Genomic DNA, 25617 nt, shown 5'->3' with positions numbered 1-25617 from the left:
GTCTGTTTGCATATATAAGTATAATTTAATTGAATTATAATCACATCCCCGGTAATGAGTTAGTGTTTGCATACAATTTCAGACAATAGTATAAATGTTTTGTTCATCCAGCTGCTTAGATCTTTACATAAATCATCTTACTGCTGTGCAGACGGTCAGCCAGGTCCCCCTGCTTCATTCTTCTTAGGAAATTGAGTGTGATCTTTACAAATGACTCTCTGCTGCTCCTCCTCTGCTCGTCATCCTCACTCTGACCCTCTAAGCTTTCTGAGTAATCTGGACTCAGAACTTTCTGGAGATTCATCAGCTCGTTCTTCACAAAAGTGATGATGTTGTCCTCCAGCATCTGGAACAGAATGCTTTATGAATGAGCCAATCAGACTGAAATCATGGAGCCAAACATCATATCCATGTTGGACACACTGACAATCCACTGGTCTACAAAGAGCAACAGGGAGATGACTGTGAACAGAATAGATGTAAAAATAGTTGTTGTACATGTACAGACCATAAATATGAAGTGTAGGTGTGTTTGATGCTGCTGAGCAGAATGACTACGGGGAACCTCTGAGCTCTCCTGGTCCACTCTGTGGAGGAATCATGGAGAATTAGTTTGAGCACAGGATAAAGATCCAGTAAGTGACTGTAACCAAACCCCAAGTGTAGATACAAAAACACGTAAAAACTCCAAAACACGTAAAAACTCCGAAGCACGTACAAACTCCGAAGCACATACAAAACACAATAGAAGTGCTCCAGGATGCTAGGTGAAGTGTTGAGCTTTTGTTACCTAGTGGCTACACAAGCCAGGAAGTACCAACAACCAGATTTGGTATGTGGTAGTAACAGGTAAAAATTTTTTTTTAAATTATTAGAATATATATGAGTGCTTGTGTATAAATACACAAACAATACACATATGCTTTCAATTGTGTAATTTAATTGATCTAGGTAGCTATGTTTCGGAAGTTCAGTTAAAGCTCGAAATGTGTTTTGGGGTTTGTACGTGCTGAAGAGCCAGTTTGGAGCCGAAAGAGCCGGCTCTTTTTAGTGAGCCGAGCCGAAAGAGCCGGTTCTCTAAAAAGAGCCGGAAATCCCATCACTAACGGTGAGGGTCAAGTAAAGGGAAGAACAGTGATAATGAACTAAGGGAATTGTTGGAGTCAAATTGTTAAATGTTGTCATTGTGTTACTTAAATTTGTAAGTCTTAGTTCAAGCAGCATGATCAAAGACATTCCTTTGTCTCTGACTACCTCTCCAGCCAGTTTGTTGGTAGGGGAGGCTGAAGTGTTTTATTGTAGGCACATCCTATCTGAAGGTTCTGTTTTCTTGTGTGGTAAGCTTCCTGCTTTTATGACCCTTTTGTGGGCAGGAGGTCACCAAAACACATTCTCAAACATACATGCATACACACACACACACACACACACACACACACACACACACACACACACACACACACACACACACATTTTCGCACATGCATACACGTGCACACACATACACACATAGTAACTGTCTTTTGTAGCCATAGAGGGGTTTTACAATGGGAGGTTCTTGTGTGTACTGTAACTGTTTGTGTAAACTGTGTGTCATGGAAATAAAAGGCTTCGAGGAAGGCTGTTGTTTGAAGTTGGCTAGGAGACAGGTGAGGAGCATTCAGCTCCAAGAGCCTGGTTCCGACCAGCCTTCCCTTGCTAGCATGTAAAGCCCGGTTCCATCATTGTCTTGCTTGTCGTTAACGAAAATACGTTTCTAAACAAGCAGGGCCTGTCGAAGCACAGACCCAACTGGAATTCTGGGAGATAATTGATATAAGTGTATATTTATATACAGATATAGGCAATTTTGATTGCTACACACAATCAAAATTGTCACTTTCAGCCAGAGGTCAGCCGGCTGACCCATCATTTTTCTGTTTTGCATAAGAGAGGCCAGACTTTCACCTAGTTTTTCTTTTTTTTGTGTGCCCTGCAGGCTTTATGAAGAGGTTTCAGAATTGTTCTTTGGACTTGGCCTGCCTGTTAAACCATTTTTGGTCCTTTCATCCTACCTTAGAGGGGAAATTTTTTCAAGACAAAATATCTGTGTATCAGACGAGTGTTAATGTGATTTACATCTTTGGGTGTGTAACTTATAAGCTCTTTGGGGTGTTTTTTAGGGGTTGGGCTGGGTCTTTAGAAATGTAAGAAACAAAAAAAGCGACCTCATGGTGCCTTCACAAAAACAGGATATCAGAAGATTACTAAAAAATGCAATATATACTACTATATGAAATCGACAAACTCAATGGCACAGGGGGCCAAAACTCAAGGCACATTTTAGCTCACGGGCCAAACAAGATAAACATTTACTGAACACACTAAAACAATGTTTTTCAAACATAAATATGAAAAAAAAACAGACAGGGATATTCCATAATAAATAAACTTAAAAAAATAAACTTTAACTTTAAATATTTTGCTCTTCATAAAAATATATCTATATATATTTTTTTTTTTTTACAAAACAATAATATGATAAACTTTTCAGATTGGAGTGGTAAAGGAATCAAATATTTAGAACATACAGTGGGGCAAAAAAGTATTTAGTCAGCCACCGATTGTGCAAGTTCCCCCACTTAAAATGATGACAGAGGTCAGTAATTTGCACCAGAGGTACACTTCAACTGTGAGAGACAGAATGTGAAAAAAAAATCCATGAATCCACATGGTAGGATTTGTAAAGAATTTATTCGTAAATCAGGGTGGAAAATAAGCATTTGGTCACCTCAAACAAGGAAGATCTCTGGCCCTCACAGACCTGTAACGTCTTCTGTAAGAAGCTTTTCTGTCCCCCACTCGTTACCTGTATGAATGGCACCTGTTTGAACTCATCATCTGTATAAAAGACACCTGTCCACAGCCTCAAACAGTCAGACTTCAAACTCCGCCATGGCCAAGACCAAAGAGCTTTCGAAGGACACCAGGAAAAGTATTGTAGACCTGCACCAGACTGGGAAGAGTGAATCTACAATAGGCAAGCAGCTTGGTGTGAAAAAATCAACTGTGGGAGCAATCATCAGAAAATGGAAGACATACAAGACCACTGATAATCTCCCACGACCTGGGGCTCCACGCAAGATCTCATCCCGTGGGGTCAAAATGATCATGAGAACGGTGAGCAAAGATCCCAGAACCACACGGGGGGACCTGGTGAATGACCTGCAGAGAGCTGGGACCAAAGTAACAAAGGTCACCATCAGTAACACACTACAACGACAGGGAGTCAAATCCCACAGTGCCAGACGTGTTCCGCTGCATGTCCAGGCCCGTCTGAAGTTTGCCAGAGAGCACATGGATGATACAGCAGAGGATTGGGAGAATGTCATGTGGTCAGATGAAACCAAAGTAGAACTTTTTGGTATAAACTCAACTCGTCGTGTTTGGAGGAAGAAGAATACTGAGTTGCATCCCAAGAACACCATACCTACTGTGAAGCATGGGGGTGGAAACATCATGCTATGGGGCTGTTTTTCTGCCAAGGGGACAGGACGACTGATCCGTGTTCAGGACAGAATGAATGGGGCCATGTATCGTGAGATTTTGAGCCAAAACCTCCTTCCATCAGTGAGAACTTTGAAGATGAAACGAGGCTGGGTCTTCCAACATGACAATGATCCAAAACACACAGCCCGGGCAACAAAGGAGTGGCTCCGTAAGAAGCATTTGAAAGTCCTGGAGTGGCCTAGCCAGTCTCCAGACCTCAACCCCATAGAAAATCTGTGGCGGGAGTTGAAAGTCCGTGTTGCTCGGCGACAGCTCCAAAACATCACTGCTCTCGAGAAGATCTGCATGGAGGAATGGGCCAAAATACCAGCTACTGTGTGTGCAAACCTGGTAAAGACCTATAGTAAACGTTTGACCTCTGTTATTGCCAACAAAGGTTATGTTACAAAGTATTGAGATTCATGGATTTTTTTTTCACATTCTGTCTCTCACAGTTGAAGTGTACCTCTGGTGAAAATTACTGACCTCTGTCATCATTTTAGGTGGGGGAACTTGCACAATCGGTGGCTGACTAAATACTTTTTTGCCCCACTGTATACTAGAAGGAACAGAATTTATTTCATTTGACGGACTAGTTACACAATTTGGGATCAACAAGAAAAGATTTTTAGAATATCAACAAATTAAATCCATAGTAAAAAAGAAATTTAAACCGGGTCAAGTTGAACTACAAACACCACCAAGTGTGGTTCAATTTCTTACTCTTAAAACCCCCAAATTACTATCCAAAATATACAGAATGCTTTCTAAAACAGATGAATCAATATCTCTTCCTATTGCAAAATGGGAAGCGGATTTATCAGTTAACTTAGACCTAAACTTCTGGTCTCAGATTTGCTTAAAAACCTTTCATCTAATTAGAAATCCCAGTCTTCAACTAATTCAATACAAAATATTACATAGAGTGCACTATACAGGTCATCGGATGTTCAAGATGGGCTTTACGTCTACCAACAACTGCTCACACTGCCAAACCAATTCACTGGACAATTATATCCACGCTCTTTGGTTCTGTCCACCGGTTCAGAAGTTTTGGCGCGAGATATGTGAAGACTTATCGAAGTGTCTGAAATGTAACATTCCAACTTCCCCCTTAGTGTGTTTGTTGGGCAGCTTAGATAATGTCACTTCAGAAAAGAATATCGCCCATATGGTTTTCACTGCCCTATGCATAGCCAAGAAAACAGTCCTCATGAACTGGAAAAATAAAAATAATCTTAATTCTAACCAATATAGAAATTATCTATTAGATTACATTAGTCTTGATACAGCCTCTGCCACCACATCAGATCAATTGCTCTGGGCTCCTTTGATCAGCTCCATCACCTAGTGGGGGTGGGGGGTCATAGTTTGGTCCCGCCTTCACTGTTGTGATTGGTGTGGGGGTAGGGACAGGCTTAGGGCGTCGGGGGGTTCCCCGGAGGCATCTTCCTTGGGGGGCTCAACCCGGGGTAGCGGTCATGTCCGGTTAGGGGCTCTGTTGGCTCTCAGGTGACTGTTTCCTCGCGGCTGCGTGCAGCGGGGCTAGGGGAGGGTCTGTGCTGACGGACGTGGGTTACTGACCTGGTAGCCTGGCTGCCCCTGGGTGGGTCCGGGATGGGCGTGAGGTTCTGGGGGCGCTCCCTCTCTGGGCTGGGGCCCGGGCCGGGCCTCGGGGGCTTGGGTCCTGGTTGGTGTGTTGCTGGGGTTGTGGGCGGGTGGGTGCATGGGGGCCCAGCCTTGGAGCAGGGTGCCGCCGGTGCATCGAGCCACCTGGGGGGCTCTTCAACTGGTGGGGGAGATTTTCACGTCTTGCAGGAACTTTCCTCTCTTCAGGAACTCTCTCTGCAGGAGGGGGAGATACAGGAGAGGTGGAGGAAGATCTCAGCCTGGGTGTTTATTGTCTTATGTAGTCTGGAAGATGAGTGGATGGTGGGGTGGGTGCAGTTTTCTCTGTGGTGGGGTTGGGTGGACTGTCCCAGGCTCTGTTGGGCCGGGAGGCGCTGCTGCACTGGGCACCGGTCTGGATGGGCCTGGGCCCCCTTTCCCTGGCGGGTCGCGGAGTATGGGGGTGCCTACTGGGGTCAGCGGGGGAGCTGGCCCCAGGGAGGGGTCACTTGCCCCTCCCTTCCTTCCCTCCCCATCTCCAGCTGCCTCCCCCTTCCCGCTCCACCACAACCACCCACACATGCAGGGCCTTGGAGTAGGGGTATGTCACCAGGGTGCAAAGGAGGCTACCCCCCCCCCCCCCCTCCCTGTCCCCTTCTGGCTGCCTCTGCCTCAATTTTTCCCACAACTTAGACATTCACATTACTCACACTCGCATTACACATACATATAGGGTCTTGGGGGTGGGCACGATACACGGAATCCAAATTACCATCAGGGTGTACACCTCACCCCTGGCGTCGTTGCCCACCTCTCAATTTTAAATACACGTAGACATTGAGGGCTAGCAGGAGGGACCATGCGCTTACCTGCTGCTCTCTGGCAGGTAGCTCCATGCCCTCCTGGGTTTTAAATGCACCTTAGAACACACATGCATCAACACTACAATGAGGTCACTTGGTGTTCGCTCGCTCTGTGGTAGAGTATCACTTCCTGTTCCTGCTCAAACACAGTGGTGTTTCTGAGTAGCTTATTTGCTTAGCGATTTAATTAACAACTTTTAAATACATTCTTCTTTCATAGTATAATCTTCACGTGCTTCCTCCGAAGCACACTTTCTGTGTACTCACTACCTAATTTATAGCCAAAGTATTCACTCACTGTCTCTGTACTGTCTCGCTAGCCTAGCTTAGCTCGTAGCCGACTCATTAGCACCATGGCTACTTCACCTGTCCCTCCTGCACTTTCTTGCTCATTGTGTCAGATGTTTAGTTACTCCTCGGCCTCCTTTAGCAGTAATGATATCTGTAACAAATGTAGCATATTTGCAGCGCTGGAGGCCAGGATTACTGAATTGGAGACTCGGCTTCGCACCCTTCATTCACCCGCAGCTAGCCAGGCCCCTGTAGCTGGTGCAGCCGAAAATAGCGTAGGCCCCGCTAGCTGTTCCCCGGCAGGTCCCAAGCAGCTGGGGAATCAGGGCGGCTGGGTCACGGTGAGGAGGAAGCATAGTCCTAAACAGAAGCCCCAGGTACACCACCAACCCATTCATGTGTCTAACCGTTTTTCCCCACTCGGCGACACACCCGCCGGGGGTCAAACTCTGGTAATTGGCGATTCTGTTCTCAGACATGTGAAGCTAGAGACACCGGCAACCATAGTCAATTGTCTTCCAGGGGCCAGAGCAGGCGACATTGAAGGAAATTTAAAACTGCTGGCTAAGGGTAAACGTAAATTCAGTAAAATCATAATTCACGTCGGCAGTAATGACACCCGGTTACGCCAATCGGAGGTCACTAAAATCAATATTGAATCGGTGTGCAACTTTGCCAAAACAATGTCGGACTCTGTAGTTTTCTCTGGTCCCCTCCCCAATCAGACCAGGAGTGACATGTTTAGCCGCATGTTCTCCTTAAATTGCTGGCTGTCTGAGTGGTGTCCCAGAAACGATGTGGGCTTCATAGATAATTGGCAAACCTTCTGGAGGAAACCTGGTCTTGTTAGGAGAGACGGCATCCATCCCACTTTGGATGGAGCAGCTCTCATTTCTAGAAATATGGACAAATTTATTAAACCCCCCAAAATATGACTATCCAGAGTTGGGACCAGGAAGCAGAGTTGCAGTCTTACACGCTTCTCTGCAGCTTCTCTCCTCCTGCTACCCCCCCAAAAACCCATCTCCATAGAGACTGTGTCAGCTTCCAAAAAGACAAAAAACAAACTAAAAACCAGCAACAAACAACTTAAACATAAACAATCACAAAGAAAGAACAATACAGTATCCACATCTGAACCAAAGAGTAAAACAGTGAAATGTGGATTATTAAATATTAGGTCTCTCTCCTCCAAGTCTCTGTTAGTACATGACTTAATAATTGATCAACAAATTGATTTACTCTGCCTTACAGAAACCTGGTTGCAGCAGGATGATTATGTTAGTTTAAATGAATCAACACCCCCGAGCCATTCTAACTACCAGAAATCTCGAAGCACAGGCCGAGGGGGCGGTGTGGCAGCAATTTTTCACACCAGCCTATTAATTAATGAAAGACCAAGACAGACTTTTAATTCATTTGAAAGCCTGATGCTTAACATTGTCCACCCCAGCTGTGAAACTCAGAAACCAGTCTTACTTGTTATCATCTATCGTCCACCTGGGCCTTACACAGAGTTTCTGTCTGATTTCTCAGACTTTATATCTAATTTAGTTCTGAGCTCAGATAAAATCATTATTGTGGGTGATTTTAACATCCACGTAGATGCTAAAAATGACAGCCTCAACATGGCATTTAATCTGTTATTAGACTCAATTGGTTTCTCTCAAAATGTAAAAGAACCCACCCACCACTTTAATCACACTCTAGATCTTGTTTTAACATATGGCATCGAACCTGAACATTTAACAGTGTTTCCTGAAAACCCTCTCCTGTCTGATCATTTCCTGATAACATTTACTTTTACAATAATTGATTACACAGCGGTGAAGAGTAGACTTTATCAAAGTAGATGTCTTTCTGAAAGCACTGTAACTAAGTTTAAGAATATAATCCACCCACTGTTATCATCTCCAATGCCCTGTACCAACACAGAGCAAAGCAGCTATCTGAACGCTACCCCAACAGAGGTCGATTATCTTGTTAATAATTTCACCTCCTCACTACGTACGACTCTGGATACTGTAGCTCCTGTGAAAACTAAGGCCTCAAATCAGAAGTACCTGACTCCGTGGTATAATTCTGAAACACGTACCCTAAAGCAGATGACTCGTAATCTGGAGAGGAAATGGCGTGTCACAAACTTAGAGGATCATCATTTAGCCTGGAGAAATAGTTTGCTGCTTTATAAGAAAGCCCTCCGCAAAGCCAGAACATCTTACTATTCATCACTGATTGAAGAAAATAAGAACAACCCTAGGTTTCTCTTCAGCACTGTAGCCAGGCTGACAAAAAGTCAGAGCTCTTTTGAGCCAACCATCCCTTTAACGTTAACTAGTAATGACTTCATGAACTTCTTCACAAATAAAATTTTTATCATTAGAGAAAAAATTACCAATAATCATCCCACAGATGTAATATTATCTACAGCTACTCTTAGTACCATTGATATTAAGTTAGACTCTTTTTCTCCAATTGATCTTTCTGAGTTAACTTCAATAATTACTTCCTCCAAACCATCAACGTGTCTTTTAGACCCCATTCCTACAAAACTGCTCAAAGAAGTCCTGCCATTAATTAATTCTTCGATCTTAAATATGATCAACCTATCTCTAATAATCGGCTATGTACCACAGGCCTTCAAGCTGGCTGTAGTTAAACCTTTACTCAAAAAGCCATCTCTAGACCCAGCAGTCTTAGCTAATTATAGGCCAATCTCCAACCTTCCTTTCATATCAAAAATCCTTGAAAGAGTAGTTGTCAAACAGCTAACAGATCATCTGCAGAGGAATGGTTTATTTGAAGAGTTTCAGTCAGGTTTCAGAGCTCAGCACAGCACAGAAACAGCTTTAGTGAAGGTTACAAATGATCTTCTTATGGCCTCTGACAGTGGACTCATCTCTGTGCTTGTCCTGCTAGACCTCAGTGCAGCGTTCGATACTGTTGATCATAATATCCTATTAGAGCGATTAGAACATGCTGTAGGTATTACAAGTACTGCGCTGCAGTGGTTTGTATCATATCTATCTAATAGACTCCAATTCGTGCATGTAAATGGAGAGTCCTCTTCACACACTGAGGTTAATTATGGAGTTCCACAGGGTTCAGTGCTAGGACCAATTGTGTTTACATTATACATGCTTCCCTTAGGCAGTATCATTAGAAGACATAGCATACATTTTCACTGCTATGCAGATGACACCCAGCTCTATCTGTCCATGAAGCCAGATAACACACACCAATTAGTTAAACTGCAGGAATGTCTTAAAGACATAAAGACCTGGATGGCCGCTAACTTTCTGCTTCTTAATTCAGATAAAACTGAGGTTATTGTACTCGGCCCTGAAAATCTTAGAAATATGGTATCTAATCAGATTCTTACTCTGGATGGCATTACCTTGGCCTCCAGTAACGCGGTGAGGAACCTTGGAGTCATTTTTGACCAGGACATGTCCTTCAACGCACATATTAAACAAATATGTAAGACTGCTTTCTTCCATTTGCGCAACATCTCTAAAATTAGAAATATCCTGTCTCAGAGTGACGCTGAAAAACTAGTTCATGCATTTATTACCTCCAGGCTGGACTACTGTAATTCATTATTATCAGGATGTCCAAAAAACTCACTGAAAAGCCTTCAGCTAATCCAAAATGCTGCAGCAAGAGTCCTGACAGGGACTAGAAAGAGAGAGCATATTTCTCCTGTTTTGGCTTCCCTTCATTGGCTTCCTGTTAAATCCAGAATTGAATTCAAAATCCTGCTCCTCACATACAAGGTCTTAAATAATCAGGCCCCATCTTATCTTAATGACCTTGTAGTACCATATCACCCTATTAGAGCGCTCCGCTCTCGCTCTGCAGGCCTACTTGTTGTTCCTAGAGTATTTAAAAGTAGAATGGGAGGGAGAGCCTTCAGTTTTCAGGCCCCTCTTCTGTGGAACCAGCTTCCAGTTTGGATTCGGGAGACAGACACTATCTCTACTTTTAAGATTAGGCTTAAAACTTTCCTTTTTTCTAAAGCATATAGTTAGGGCTGGACCAGGTGACCCTGAATCCTCCTTTTGTTATGCTGCAATAGATGTAGGCTGCCGGGGGATTCCCATGATGCATTGAGTTTTTCCTTTCCAGTCACCTTTCTCACTCACTATGTATTAATAGACCTCTCTGCATTGAATCATATCTGTTATTAACCTCTGTCTCTCTTCCACAGCATGTCTTTATCCTGTCTTCCTTCTCTCACCCCAACCGGTCGCAGCAGATGGCCGCCCCTCCCTGAGCCTGGTTCTGCCGGAGGTTTCTTCCTGTTAAAAGGGAGTTTTTCCTTCCCACTGTCGCCAAAGTGCTTGCTCATAGGGGGTCATATGATTGTTGGGTTTTTCTCTGTATCTATGAAGCGCCTTGAGGCGACTTTTGTTGTGATTTGGCGCTATATAAATAAAATTGAATTGAATTGAATTGAATGAGCGTGTGGAGGGAGGTTTGGAGTCTTCTCTCACCCCCATTCTCTGCGGCCTGCTGGAGCGGGGGGGCTAGGAGGAGGAGTTGGCCGTCCGACTGCGGTCTGGAGTGTGGGGCCTCCCTGCTGCTGCGGAGTCGGGGCGGTCTGCCTCCCCCCACCGCAGGGAAAAGGGTAACACCACCTGGGTCTGGGTGCAGTTCCCCCCTCCAGGGGCAAGGGTACCTAGACCCGGTGCGTAGAGTACGCTTGGGGAGTGTGATCGTGTGTACAGCGTCTCTTTATGTCTGTCTCCACGTTGGTTGAGTGTGGAGTAAGTGCATATGAGAGCATGAGGGTGGGAATGGATGTTTGTAAATGTGTGTGCCTGTATGTCTGTGTCTATATGTCAGGTTGGGTGTCAGACGCCACCTCTCTGGGGACATCTCAGGCCCTCCAAGGTTTGGAGGCCTATCTCCCCCTACCACCACTTCCCCTGCCAGTGGCGGACTCCCTCAGACATCGGTGCATTGGTGGTTCTTTGTGTCCGGGGATGGGTGTCCAGGTACACACCGGCTCACTCTTTGGCGGCCGCTTATCGGGGCCTGGAGCCTGGGGCTCGCTCGGGCCACTTCGGAGGTGGGGTGCCCCCAGCCTCTCGGCCTGGGGCTCGGTCACTCAGGCACGGCTGGCTGCCGGCGGAGCTCACGGGCGCGTCACTGCAACTCCCCCTTGCTTCTGCTCCGCGGCTGCTGAGTGAGCCCTCATCTGGGACTCTCCTCAGCTCTTTCTGGGACAGTGGCGCGGCTGCCTCTCTGTTGGTCTTCCTTGGTCTCTTGTGTTCTGGGGGCCTCTGGATGTCTGGAGTTTTGATCTCCTCCATACCTGCTTCATGCCCTGGAGGACGGGGCTGTGGCCCTCCCACACCCTCTAGCAGATCATTACATGAAGGAACCTTTTTAAAAAAAACAAGCGCGTCCATGCTCACAAGTGTACACACGGGTGATCACACCCACAAACTACACCCTTTTTGGCTCCTACCTCAAAGCACACTGTGTTCTGTTGATCTTATGTGCTGCACAATAATGTTTAATATTTAGTATTTACTGTCATATTCCCATATATCATTGTGATGTTGTTTATTCTATTACTCTTGTTCTCTTCTGCTTGTTTTCTGTTTTCTTTCTCAGCAGGTGATCCAGGTGATTGATATATGCATTTTTTTTCTTTTTTTTTCTCTGCCCGTTCTGTTGGTTTTTGTCTTTTGCCCTTCTCCCCTGTCCCTCTTCTCAGTTGTTTCTCTTTCCCTCTTTCTTTCTCCCCTTCTTTCCCACAGTCAAGTCTGTCCCATATTCAGTAAGTGAAAATAAAATAAACAATAAAAGATGAATCAAATGGACCATTACGGCAAGGCTAGGATGGTCAATTTGGTAAAGTAAATCCGTTGGGCATCTTTCTTTGCCTTTAGACAACAATTCTGATGGCAAAAGAGCCAAACGGGACAGGAAAAAAAAAAAAAAAAAAATCTGGGACTCTCCGCCATTTGACCTCAGAACTGAAGAAGCTTCTCGGATGAGAGGCGAAACGTCTTCAAGCAACTTAAAGAAGTCCAGACGCTTTTCAGTGGGAAAAGCGTCTGGACTTGGTGTGCCAGACACAGGACATGCCACACGTCTTTCTCATGATGTAACTTGGCTATGATAGCCCTCGGTCGCTTGCAAGCCATTGGTTTTTGTCTAAGGGTACAGTGTTCTCTCTCCACTTTTATCGGCTTAATAAAGTTGTCTTTCCTCAACACATCCAGCAGCAGAGATGAAACAAAGTCCGCTGGCTTACCACCCTCAGCACCTTGCTTCACTTCAACAATCCTGATGTTGGCCCGACATGAGCGCGCCTTCATCTGGCCTAGCTTCGCATGCAGGTTATCGGTGGCCGCCATTAGTTCCTTGCATGTAGTTTCAAGCATACAAACACGGCCGTCCATTGTAGTAAGTTGTATCGATAACATCTAGACGCTGTTCGGCTGACCGGATATCTGCCTGGAGCTTATACAGAGTTGACTCAATTGTGTCAAGGCGGCTTTCCATTGAAGTTATAGCCCAAATTTTAATAATATGTATGAATTAAATCCATAGTAACTACATAAATTGCAAAAAAGTGCAATAAACTACAAAAAAAATGAAAATCGCTGATGAAAATGAAAAAAAAACCCACTCTTTTGTCTCCTTCTGTGTCCGAATTAAGGTCCATTATCCACTCTACCTACAGTCAGCTCCGCCTGACTGTGATATGTGATGTGTGTTTAAAATACACCACTTATTTTTTTTCTGATTACAACTAAAGGATAAAAATCCAAATCAAGCATGTTCATTAGTGATAGGATTTCCGGCTCTTTTTAGAGAACTGGCTCTTTCGGCTTGGCTCACTAAAAAGAGCCGGCTCTTTCGCCTCCGAACCGGCTCTTCAGGTTGTTTTGTTGCTTTAATTAATTTATTATTAATAATATAAAATGATGCACAAAAGGAATTACTAATGTAAAAAAAGTGGTTTTATTTATATATTTTTATATATGAATATATGCGGTGGCCCCTAGAGACAAAGCACGTACAAACTCCAAAACACATTTCTAGCGTTAACTGAACTTCCAAAACAAAGCTACGTAGATCACTTAAATTACACAATTGAACAAAAGTTAACAAAAGTTCAACACTCCGCCTAGCATTCTGGAGCACTTCTGTTGTATTTTGTACGTGTTTTTGAGTTTTTACGTGCTTCTCAGTTTTTACGTGCTTCTGAAGTTTTTACCTGTTTTGGAGTTTGTATGTGTTTTGAAGTTTGTACGTGTTGTGTCTGTAGGGGCCACCATAAATATACTTTTATTTATTCATTCCACATAAAATGTAATAAATAAATCATATAATACAAAAACCAACTATTCACAGTTCAACTTTTAACTATTTAAATTTTCAGCTTTTTCTTTTTAAACATATTTAAAGTGTAACAACACAAAACACTGCAAACCACAACACAATTAAATATAAATTAAAATATGAAAACAAAAAGAACATATTCTCTGTCATATGGGCCTGCATGAATAAATTTTCTGAATCCTTTATCATGATTACTATACCTTTCTAATGTGACGTTATTGTCCCTGGCTCTCTTTCTCTGTCTTTCCCTCCCACTCTGTTCCTGTGCTACTGCGTGTGTAACTACCGCACCTCCCCCCACTTCCCAGCGCAAAGCACAAGGCTCGCGTGCGGAGTGAAGCGGGAAAAAAGTGCGAAAGAGAGGGTGAGAGAAAGAAAAAAACCCCCATGGCTCTCAATAAGGAGCCGGCTCACGTCGTTCACGTCAAAGATCCGGCTCTAAGAGCGATTTCGTTCGTGACCGACACATCACTAATGTTCACCACAAGTTTTAGTTTTAGGCTGGCATTTCTTTAACCTTCTATTTTTAAGTACTTAAAAGTGGAGGTTTTCTTCGAAGTGGAACTGTTTGTGTGGTTCAGTGTCCACTGCAGAAACTCAAAGATGGAATAAACACGCTTGAATGTGCAAAAATGTATCACATCTTCATCCACAGTGACAATAAGACAACGATTTCATACCGTTTAGACACAGGTCAGCATTTGAAGAAAGTTGGAAATACTCTTGAAAAATGCATCTCTCATTGTACAACAACAGCAAATAAATTATACTTTATACACACATCAGAAACACTTTACACCTGTACCTGGATGTCCTCTGACTGCTCACTCTCCTACAGAGATGCAGTTTAGAGACCAGGAAACAAGCTTTCATTTAAATAAGACGCCAAACTGACATCAAAGAGTTCATGTTGCTAACAGCTCACCTCTCTGCAGCAGAGTCTTGTTGTCCTTTAAAACCAGTCATAACATCTGTAGCCTGATCACAGGTGGATCCAAGTTCTACTTCTATTCCACTTTCAGTGTGTTGTTCAGTGCAAGTATACAGAAAATGTTTAGCTGGGTTCCTGTGAATAATGATGGGGCAGAAATGTGAGTGCTGAGCTGTGACATGGAGAAGAGTCATGGACAGTTAGAGATGGTCACCTCACCTCTGAGCTTTGGTCTGGCTCTCATGTTCCCCACACAGAGTGGTTTTAAAGGGAGGGACTCCGTCCTCTCTGTCCTCACACTGATCCATGCTGCTCAATTCGCATCCACATCAGCTCACACACACTTTCTACCTCCACCTGCAGAGAAAATCATTCATGTGCACATCAACTGAAATCCTCCTTTCCATCATGTGTGCTGTCCAAATATGGCCTTTTGTTGTGGGCAGTCTGAGGTACACCTGTGCACTACTCATGATGTTAGATCAGCATCCTGATGTGGCACACCTGTGAGATGGGATGGATTATCTCAATATGGCAGATGTGCCCACTACCACACATTTGGACTGATTTGTGACCACTGTTTGGGAGGGATGGTTATATTGTGTATCTGGAATGAATTTTAGGTCTCTACGTCCATCCCATGGGGAATTGGAGCAGTAGCAAAGGTGTTGCGTTTATATTTTTGTTGAGTGTATATATATATATATATATATATATATTAGGGGTGCAACGATATTCGTATCGATATTGAACCGTTCGATACAGTGCTTTCGGTTCGGTACGCATATGTATCGAACAATACAACATTTGTAATTTATTTTATCAATTTTCCTTCTGACGATGCTGTCTGTGTTGAGCGCTCAGTGAATCTGTGTTCGACTACTCCGCCTAGGCTGCACTGTCCAGCGCAGATCCACTGAGCGCTCAACACAGACAGCATAGTCAGAAGGAAGAGCGCAGGGCACCTCCCCCACCCTCATTCAGTTCTGGCGTTTGGAATTATTTTGGTTTTCATGTGACGTATGACCCTGAAGGTAAGCGAGTCATGGACTAAAGTAAAACAGTATGTTGGATGTGCCATGCAATGCTCAATTACATTGGTGTGAACTAGTGTGCTAGCGCAGTTAGCTCGTTAACGTGTTGGCCGTCTAGCCCCATGCACGGAGCGATCGGCGGTAGCTCGTTAACGGAGATTTGCCGTGTTGTGGCGTTAAGGTCATTTCAACGAGATTAACCTGAAAGCACTAGTGGGAACACGACGAATATGACTGCACATTTACGCCGACATCATCCTAGTGCAAAGACAAGTGGAAGCAGACAAAAAAAAGCAAGCATGCTACTAACTTTAGCCGAGTCATTTAGACAGCTGTTAGCACATGATTCTCCTTATGCTGCTGAGAATATAGCCCAGAAGAAGCGGATAGTATAGCTTTTATTTTGGAAAGAGCCATTTCTCTGTAATAAACTCTCTTTTCCAAAGATGAGTGATTCCTCAATCAGATACAGGGCTCGCAATATCGCTAGCCCGACGTCCCGGAGCTAGCGATTTTTTCAGTAGGGCTACCAAAATCTATCTCTGCCCTGCCCGTCGGGCTATTGTAGGAAAAATATATGTCAATGCTTTTGCATTCTTTCAGAAATTTAGCTGGGTAATTATGTCATTGGCATCGGTGAGCCACTGTCAATATGTGACATATTGAAGTCGCGTTTGAATTTGCGCTTGTTTTTTTGCTTTCACTTTGCAATCATGCGAACTGTGTATAGAGAGCGACAGCACTGATCTGTGAGTGATGATAATTTGTGCACCAATTCCTCTGACATCGTCTTATTAATCGTTAGCTTACTATGCAAACATGACAAGTGAAATCTCCCGCAGCAAGCTTAAACATGTGAGAGGTTGATCGCGCAGAGAATCGCTGAGCTTATGTGAGTGAGCGTGTAAAAGCATTTCAGTTCTGCTGAGCCAAATAAGACAGGTCAGGGTGAAGAGGTGACAGCCAAAGAAAAGCTTACCACAAAATGGAGAAGTTATGACAAATGAGACTATAAGGCAAAAGGAAAGTGCAGCTTTATGGTTTCATGGACAAAAGAATTTCTGTGGCTACAATATGACGAGCTAAATAACCAGGGCTGCACATAAGTGGTCCGCAGGTGCGCATTCGCTGTCAAAATAAAAAACACGCACAAGGGTTAGGGTTAAATTTAAAAACGGTACTTTTGAGTTAAAATATATATTTATAATTTTAATAAATGACAAATTAAAAATGCATGAACATTTTTTTGTATCGAAAAAATATCGAACCGTGACACCAAAGTATCGAACCGAACCGAACCGTGAATTTTGTGTATCGTTGCACCCCTAATATATATATATATATATATATATATATATATATATATATATATATATATATATATATATATATATATATATGTATATATATATATATATGTTGTAGTCAACATATACAACATAACACTACCAGGCTATACAGCAATGACATTGGAATGTCGTTCGGACTGGAGAAGTGTAGTCGGATGGTATCAAAGAGAGGGAAGGTAGTCAGAACTGAGGGGATTGAACTACCAGAAGGCAACATTGCAGACATAGAGGACAGTTACAAGTACCTGGGGATCCCGCAGGCAAATGGGAACCATGAAGAGGCCGCTAGAAAGACTGCAACCACCAAGTACCTGCAGAGGGTCAGGCAAGTCCTGAGGAGTCAGCTGAATGGTAAGAACAAGATCCGGGCCATCAACACGTACGCCCTGCCCGTGATCAGGTACCCTGCTGGGGTAATAGGCTGGCCAAAGGAGGAGATAGAAGCCACTGACATAAAGACAAGAAAGCTCCTTACCATGCATGGAGGGTTTCACCCCAAGTCCAGCACCCTGAGGCTGTACGCTAAGCGGAAGGAAGGGGGCCGGGGACTGGTGAGTGTCAGCACCACAGTCCAGGATGAGACAAGGAACATCCAAGAATACATTGGGAAGATGGCCCCAACTGACCGAGTGCTCAGTGAATACCTCAGGCAGCAGAAACCCAAGAAAGAGGAGGGAAACGAGGAACCATCATGGAAGGACAGGCCCCTGCACGGTATGTACCACCGGCAGATAGAGGAGGTGGCTGATATCCAGAAATCCTACCAGTGGCTGGACAAAGCTGGACTGAAAGACAGCACAGAGGCACTAATCATGGCAGCACAAGAACAAGCTCTGAGTACAAGATCCATAGAGGCTGGGGTCTATCACACCAGGCAAGACCCCAGGTGCAGGCTGTGTAAAGATGCCCCAGAGACAATCCAGCACATAACAGCAGGGTGCAAGATGCTAGCAGGCAAGGCATACATGGAACGCCATAACCAAGTGGCCGGCATAGTGTACAGGAACATCTGTGCCGAGTATAACCTGGAAGTCCCGAGGTCAAAATGGGAGATGCCCCCAAGGGTGGTGGAGAATGACCGAGCTAAGATCCTGTGGGACTTCCAGATACAGACGGACAAAATGGTGGTGGCTAACCAACCGGACATAGTGGTGGTAGACAAACAGAAGAAGACGGCCGTAGTGATCGATGTAGCGGTTCCGAATGACAGCAATATCAGGAAGAAGGAACACGAGAAGCTGGAGAAATACCAAGGGCTCAGAGAAGAGCTCGAGAGGATGTGGAGGGTGAAGGTAACGGTGGTCCCCGTGGTAATCGGAGCACTAGGTGCGGTGACTCCCAAACTAGGCGAGTGGCTCCAGCAGATCCCGGGAACAACATCGGAGATCTCTGTCCAGAAGAGCGCAGTCCTGGGAACAGCTAAGATACTGCGCAGGACCCTCAAGCTCCCAGGCCTCTGGTAGAGGACCCGAGCTTGAAGGATAAACCACCCGCAGGGGCGTGCTGGGTGTATATATATATATATATATATATATATATATATATATATATATATATATATATATATAGAGAGAGAGAGAGAGAGAGAGAGAGAGAGAGAGATAGATAGATAGATAGATAGATAGATAGATAGATAGATATGTATATATATATATATATATATAATGTTCACAGTATATATTAAAATTTATAGCTTAACATGAGACAGCATGCCAACACGGTGATGTCAAATGATCTGATGTCAGTGAAATCCTGGAAGCATCCACAGTATAAGTCTGAGCTCCTTCGTCTGCTGCAGCCTCTGAAACATCCCACAATTCCACCCAGTGCTTCCTGCAGAAGTTCTCTGATGACTCTGCAATAGTCGGCCTCATCACTGATGGGGACGACAGGGAGTACAGAGGACTGACCCAAGACTTTGGGGACTGGTGCCAGCTGAACTACCTCCAGATCAACGCCAGTAAAACCAAGGAACTGGTGGTAGACTTCCGCAGGCACAAGCATTCTCCACTTCAACCACTGAACATCCAAGGTATGGACATTGAGGCTGTGGACAGCTACAGGTACCTTGGTGTTCATCTGAACAACAGACTGGACTGGACTCATAACTCAGACGCCCTCTACAGGAAAGGGCAGAGCAGGCTGTACCTGCTGCGGAGACTCAGGTCATTTGGAGTGGAGGGCCCACTCCTGAAGACCTTCTATGACTCTGTTGTGGCTTCTGCTATCTTTTATGGTGTGGTCTGCTGGGGCGGCAGCATCTCTGCTGGGGACAGGAAGAGACTGAACAGGGTGATCCGAAGGGCCAGCTCTGTCCTAGGATGCCCTCTGGACCCAGTGGAGGTGGTGAGTGACAGGAGAATGGTGGCTAAGCTGTCATCCCTGTTGGACAACATCTCCCACCCCATGCAGCAGACTGTGACAGCACTGAGCAGCTCCTTCAGTGGGAGAATGCGGCACCCACGGTGTGGGACGGAGAGATTTCGCAGGTCTTTCCTCCCCACTGCTGTCAGACTCCATAATAAAGACTTTAACTGATCAAACACACACATCCATACATATGCAATAATACTAAGTGCAATAATCCTTTCTGTCATCGTTGTATTTTTACTCAGTTGTATATAGCATTTGTATTTGTATTCTATTTTTATCTTATTGTATATTTATTTTATTTTATTCTACTGTATATAGTATTTTATTTATTATATTCTGTACAGTTGTGTACTGTATTTATTCTTATTGTATCCTAATTTTTGCCTCATAACTTTTGCACTGTCCACTTCCTGCTGTGACAAAACAAATTTCCCACGTGTGGGACTAATATAGGTTATCTTATCTTATCTTATCTTATCACCCTCCTCCTTTCTGAGTCACAGTTCACCTGAACACCAGAGGGCATTGTGGGACAGAGGTGGTTTTTTCCACGTCCCCTCAGTCAAACATGAATGTTGACTTTTTCTAACAAACTGTTTTTTATGCGTTTGTTCCAGTAAAAGGAAAGAGATTTACTGCAGGCTGAAACTTGCACTATAGTTATTTTTAACAGTTGCACAGAGAGAGAGAAAGCCCTGGAGGCTTTCAGGGATGTCTCAGTAGAGGTACATCAGCACAGAGTCTGAACCCCCACCAGTCAATAATATCCAACATTCACTGTGTGGATCTATGTGCCTTTATATACAGTAACCTTTCTTTGTCTGTCTATGTGAGAGTTACGTGTTCTTTCTGGACAAGTTCTTCGGTTCTTTGACCAAGTGTACGTCATGACACCATCAGAAATAATAACCTGGACCTTAATTGTAGAGCTTAATTCATGTGATTGATGTTACAATGTTCTTCTCATTATTTCTCATTATTAAATTAAATTAATCCTGAGTCACAGAGAAAAATAAATATCTCAAAAACCTCAAAGGCATAAAATATTATAGAGATCCTTAAACACAGTCCTCTGTCTTACTTCATATTCATGTGAATCAGATGTTTAATGATGTTGGATGTTTTCAGTTTTCCATGGAAGTTTCCATCAGCAAACTAGAAAAACTAGTAACTGCATGCAGCATAGTTTCAGTTGGCAGCACACCTGATCTTTATCAAGCACCAACGGTAACAACACCTTATTTAACAGAGCTGTGTAAAGACTAACAGACATCAATGTATGTGATTTACAGTTTAATAATAATGGATTGCATTTATATAGCGCTTTTCAAGACCCTCAAAGCACTTTACAATTCCACTATGCATTCACTCTCACATTCACACCCTCAACGTTGCAAAGACAAAGGAGTTGATAGTGGACTTCCGGAGGTGCAGAGAAGTACACACCCTCATCACCATCAATGGCGCTGCTGTGGAGAGAGTGAGCAGCTTCCGCTTCCTTTGTGTACATCTGGCTGAGGATCTTACGTGGTCAGTACACATAAACAAAACAGTGAAGGCGCAGCAGTGCCTCTTCTTTCTCAGGAGACTGAAAAGATTTGGCATGAGCCCCCGCATCCTCAGGACCTTCTATCACTGTGCCATTGAGAGCATCCTCACTGGATGCATCACCACCTGGTATGGCAACAGCACCGCTTACAACTGCAAAGCTCTCCAGAGAGTAGTGCGGTGCTCTGAACGGATAATTGGTGGTGAGCTTCCCTCCCTCCAAGACATCTACAGGAAGCGGTGCCTGAGGAAAGCGGAGAGGATCATCAAGGACTCCAGTCACCCCAGCCATAAACTGTTCAGACTACTTCCATCAGGAAGGAGGTTCTGCAGCATCCGGTCCCGAACCAGCAGACTGAGAGACAGCTTTTTCCATCAGGCCATCAGACTGCTGAACACATCATAGACACCTCAGCTCCACTACTGGAACTTCAACATTATGCACTACATACTGTACATTAATGCCACTGTTTTGCACATGTCTCAACCAACTCTGTATATTTTTTTAGATATTTTATTTTATTGTTTACTCTATTTAATTTGTAAAATATGTATACACACACACAAACACGTAGAAAAACATATTTAGTATACACATCCAGTAATGCATATACTATTATATATTGTACATATATTTACTAGTCTCAGATTTAGCCATTCTTATATTTTGCTTGTTTTACGTTATTTTATTTTTGCACAACTCTGTTGCTTGTGAAGCTCGCACACAAGAATTTCACTCACATATACTGTACCAGTGTACCTGCACATGTGATGTGACAATAAAAGTGATTTGATTTTATTTTATTTGGTGGAGGCAAGCAACAGTTGTAGCCACAGCTGCCCTGGGGCAGACTGGCAGAAGCAAGGCTGCTATATCGCGCCATCGGCCCCTCTGGCCATCACCAGTAGGCAGTAGGTGAAGTGTCTTGCCCAATGACCGAGACTGTCCGAGACGGGGCTCAACCCGGCAACATTCCGATTACAAGACGAACTACCAACTCTTGAGCCACAATCGCCCAGATGATAATCTAGATGATATATCAGATTCATTTTATGTAAAGTGAATAAAAATGTCTCACTTCCTGTTCTGCTCTATCAGTTTATCAGTCTCTGTGATGCCTCAATCATCAGTTGTCAGCAGAGGAATGTTCAGTTTAACTAACTCTTCCTCATGTCGAGTGTGTCACGCTATGTGTGTGCCTGTGTTTGAATATTAACCCTTTAAGACCTACCATAGAACCATATTTTTACATGCTGTAGAGTCATTTTTGGGAGCATTTCAAGTTGCTATACATCAATACAACTGTTATAGCCCAAGTTTTAAAAAATATGTATGCATTAAGTCCATAGTAACTACATAAATTGCAAAAAAGTGCAATAAACTACAAAAAAAATGAAAATCATTCTTGGGTTTTTTTTACATATATTTCGAGTTAGAGAAATTTAAGAGGTTTATCCCTCAAAACTGTAAATACAAAAAAGTTGCACAAAATAGTTTCCAACAACAGAAAATTTGTTTTGAGTGCCTTCAAAGTTTCATTTTTAAGATGCACCAAATTTTATATACTGCAGGAAAAACTAAAATAAATATTATAATGCAAATTTGAAAAAAAAACAAAAGCATGTGTATCAAAATAAATTATTTCCAGCAGTGCAATTTGACTTATAAGCATCCCAGAAACTATTCAGAAAAGCATAAAGTCAAACATGACTTTTAAAAACACCAGTATAGGCTTATAAGGCCCCAAAAGTCAAAAACTACATTTTCCGCGAAAATGACGTCACTTCCGGTTTCGGGCAAGTAATGGCGGACATGCGATAGTTCGCGCTGACGTCTATCGTCTATTCCAACGTAGGAAGTGTTTTGAACAGCTGATCGGATCGGCAAAGCGTGTTTCTCGAGTATTATGTTTTTGTTGCTGCAAGTGATTTTTATGCAATTTTTGCAAAGTTATATGTGAAAGAAAACCGTGACCTAAGGCAAGCTGATGGGATAAGATGTAAGTACAACTCCTCCAGTTTCATATGCAAAAAAAATTATTGCGCTAGCTTACGTGGTTCCAGTTCAACAGGGATTTAAAAATAGCTACGCAAATGGAGCGTGCCTGCTTCGACCAGTTTTAAAGGGTTAAACAGGTTATTAAAATGTTATTCTACTCTGTTCGTTCTGTTTTCAAAACCATTCGTCTGTGTTTCATGAATAAGTGAAGTCTTTATTGTTCTTGTTAAAGGTCTTCAGATCTTCACACCTGAACATCTCCAACAGACTGAAAACTGACCGACCTGCTGAGAATGTGATATATAAAGACTGTGATATGATCATAATCAATGGTGATTAAAGTTCATTATTGCTTGTGATTGTGTCCTGTGTGGTGATGGTCAGTAACATAGAGTTACCTGAGTATCTCTCCTTGGACAGAATAATGAAGTGACTGCTGAGCACAGTCACTGGGCCTCTGGTCTAATCCAAGAAACAGAATTCACAAAGACAAAAAACAACAACAGGAACCACAGACGAGACTGACCAAATTATCATTGAGTGTTTGCCAGCAAAACTTCACTCCAAACACATCATGAATAAAAACACACTGTTTTTAAAAACAACCAATCAGAAGAGAGGAGACAGAGTCCATCAAACACACAGAACCCAGAGTTTCTCATAAATTGTCCCTTTAATGAAGACAAATCTTTACTAACAACTTTCCCTCATCTAAATTCATCTTTTTTGCTGTCTGTGTACAAACTGATCTTTGAGTCTCACTTCAGACTGGATTTACCTGTGTGTGTTTGTTGTGTGTGCGTGTGTGTGTGTGTGTGTGTGTGTATACGTACATGGTTTCTTACTATGTTGGTGGGGGTCAAAATGTGAAATTTACTATACTGATGGGGACTAACAGCCGTCGTGGGGACCTGGATTTTAGTCCCCACGGGGGACTAAAATTTGTCAGCAAATCAGCAAATCAGTGTGTCTTCACAGGCTGAGTGACTGAACGCAACTTAACACTAGACCCAACAAGTATCTGAGTCAGTCAGTCAGTTAGGGTAAGAGGGAGTGAAGGTTTTCCAGACTGTCCCGGTATTCCCAAACATCCTGTGATCCTCTCAGGGCTCACAACTTCAAACATCAGGAAGTAGTCCGGCCGAGAAGAGGTTAAGGTTCAGAGCAGCTCTGATCACCAACTCCAACTGTGACTTCATAAGGAGCTGTGCTCCACCATGGTGGCTGTTTGTCACAGCCATTCTAAGGTTCTGACCAATGACACACCTTTCTACACTTATTTAAACACTGTTGTTATGGTGACACACTACGTCCATAAGTCCACCATAACTGACCAATCAGAGGTCAGATTGCATCTCCAGTATCATGTTTACCTTTCTGAACAACCAATTACAGACTTGAGAACAAATGATTTTCTGTGTGACTCAAAGGCTTAGTGGATCCAGACTGAAGCTTCTGAAGCTTACTAAGAGGAATGAACCAGATGAAATTATAATATTTTATTCTCTTACTACACACCTGAACAATGAGGCTGTCCAGCATCCTCATGCCACTGATGCTCTGCAGCTTAACCACTGTTATCAGTTTGAGTCTAAACGAAGTCACGGTCACATGACTGACAAGGCCAATGCGCCTCCCTGTTATCAGATTTGTGAGAAGCAGATGATACTCCTGAGACTTGAATCCAATCAATCAATAATCTATAATCATGTGGATTTCTCTTTAAACACAAGAGTGATCCAAAGTTTCTCCTGAAATAAGTGCTGAACACCTGGTCCAAACACCACAGAGCAGAAACAAACAATCAAACAGTTAAAGGATGAAACAAAGCAAACTTACAGTTTCCTCAAACACACACCAATGAACAACAAACTCCACTCCACATCTGAACACTAAACATGGACACACTGGTGAGCTGCTTTCTGAAAGAGGGCGGGACTCGGGAGGGCGGTGGGGGGCACACCTTCATGTACTGCTGTATAAATATGCCATCTGACTGCTCAGACTGATCTAAGTCAGAGTAAAGTTCACATGCTGATGTGTAAAGACATGAAACCTTTTTGTAGCTGCTGGTGTGAACACACTGATTACAGATCAGCTCTGACACACTGTTTGCTTTATTTAGAATATGGACATTTCTACTGCAAAGCTTCAAATGATCAACGATCACTTACTCTGTTTACAGTCTAATGGATTCAGACACTTTCTACCTTCAGCTGTACAGTAAACACTGAGAGTAGAGCTGAAAACAACCATCCAATCGATAAGCAGCATCGCTATTATTCAGGCCGAGGAGGGGGAGTGGCAGCAATTTTCCACTCCAGTTTGTTAATCAACCATAAACTCAGAAAGAGTTTTAACTCATTTGAAAGCCTAATGCTTTGCCTTTTCCACACTAGCTGGAAAATCACAAAAATATACTTGTTGTTATCTATCATCTACCAGGGCCTTACTCTGACCTTCTATCTGACATTTCAAGCTCTTGATCTGATTAAGTGCTCAGCTCAAATAAAATTATTTGGGTAAATAATGGAGTTTCACAAGGTTCCGTGCTAGGACCAATTCTGTTTACATTATACTTGCTTCCCTTAGGCAGTATCATCACAAGACATAGCATACATTTACACTGCTATGCAGATGACACCCAGCTCTATCTATCGATGATGCCAGATAACACACACCAATTAATTAAACTGCAGGAATGTCTTAAAGATATAAAGACCTGGAT

General features: G+C 43.2%; 1 protein-coding gene and 1 long non-coding RNA gene across 2 annotated transcripts in view; both read right to left on the bottom strand.

The window, feature by feature from the left end:
- LOC145426168 (uncharacterized) overlaps window positions 1-25617 on the bottom strand; it is a 537068-nt gene that overhangs the window by 59468 nt on the left and 451983 nt on the right. The gene's annotated exons all lie outside the window — the stretch shown is intronic.
- Window positions 1-25617, bottom strand: part of LOC145426125 (protein NLRC3-like) — a 77062-nt gene that overhangs the window by 48441 nt on the left and 3004 nt on the right. The window contains exons 2-3 of the mRNA XM_080299647.1: window positions 509-587; window positions 142-346 (exon numbers count right to left, since the gene is read on the bottom strand). Coding sequence (XP_080155773.1) covers window positions 142-346; window positions 509-587 — 284 coding nt within the window. The remainder of the gene's footprint in view (window positions 1-141; window positions 347-508; window positions 588-25617) is intronic.

Source organism: Astatotilapia calliptera, chromosome 3, assembly GCF_964374335.1.
Source record: "Astatotilapia calliptera chromosome 3, fAstCal68.1, whole genome shotgun sequence".
Lineage (NCBI taxonomy): Eukaryota > Metazoa > Chordata > Actinopteri > Cichliformes > Cichlidae > Astatotilapia > Astatotilapia calliptera.
Note: the sequence above shows the minus strand (reverse complement) of the source record. Positions and strands in the feature narration are given on the sequence as shown.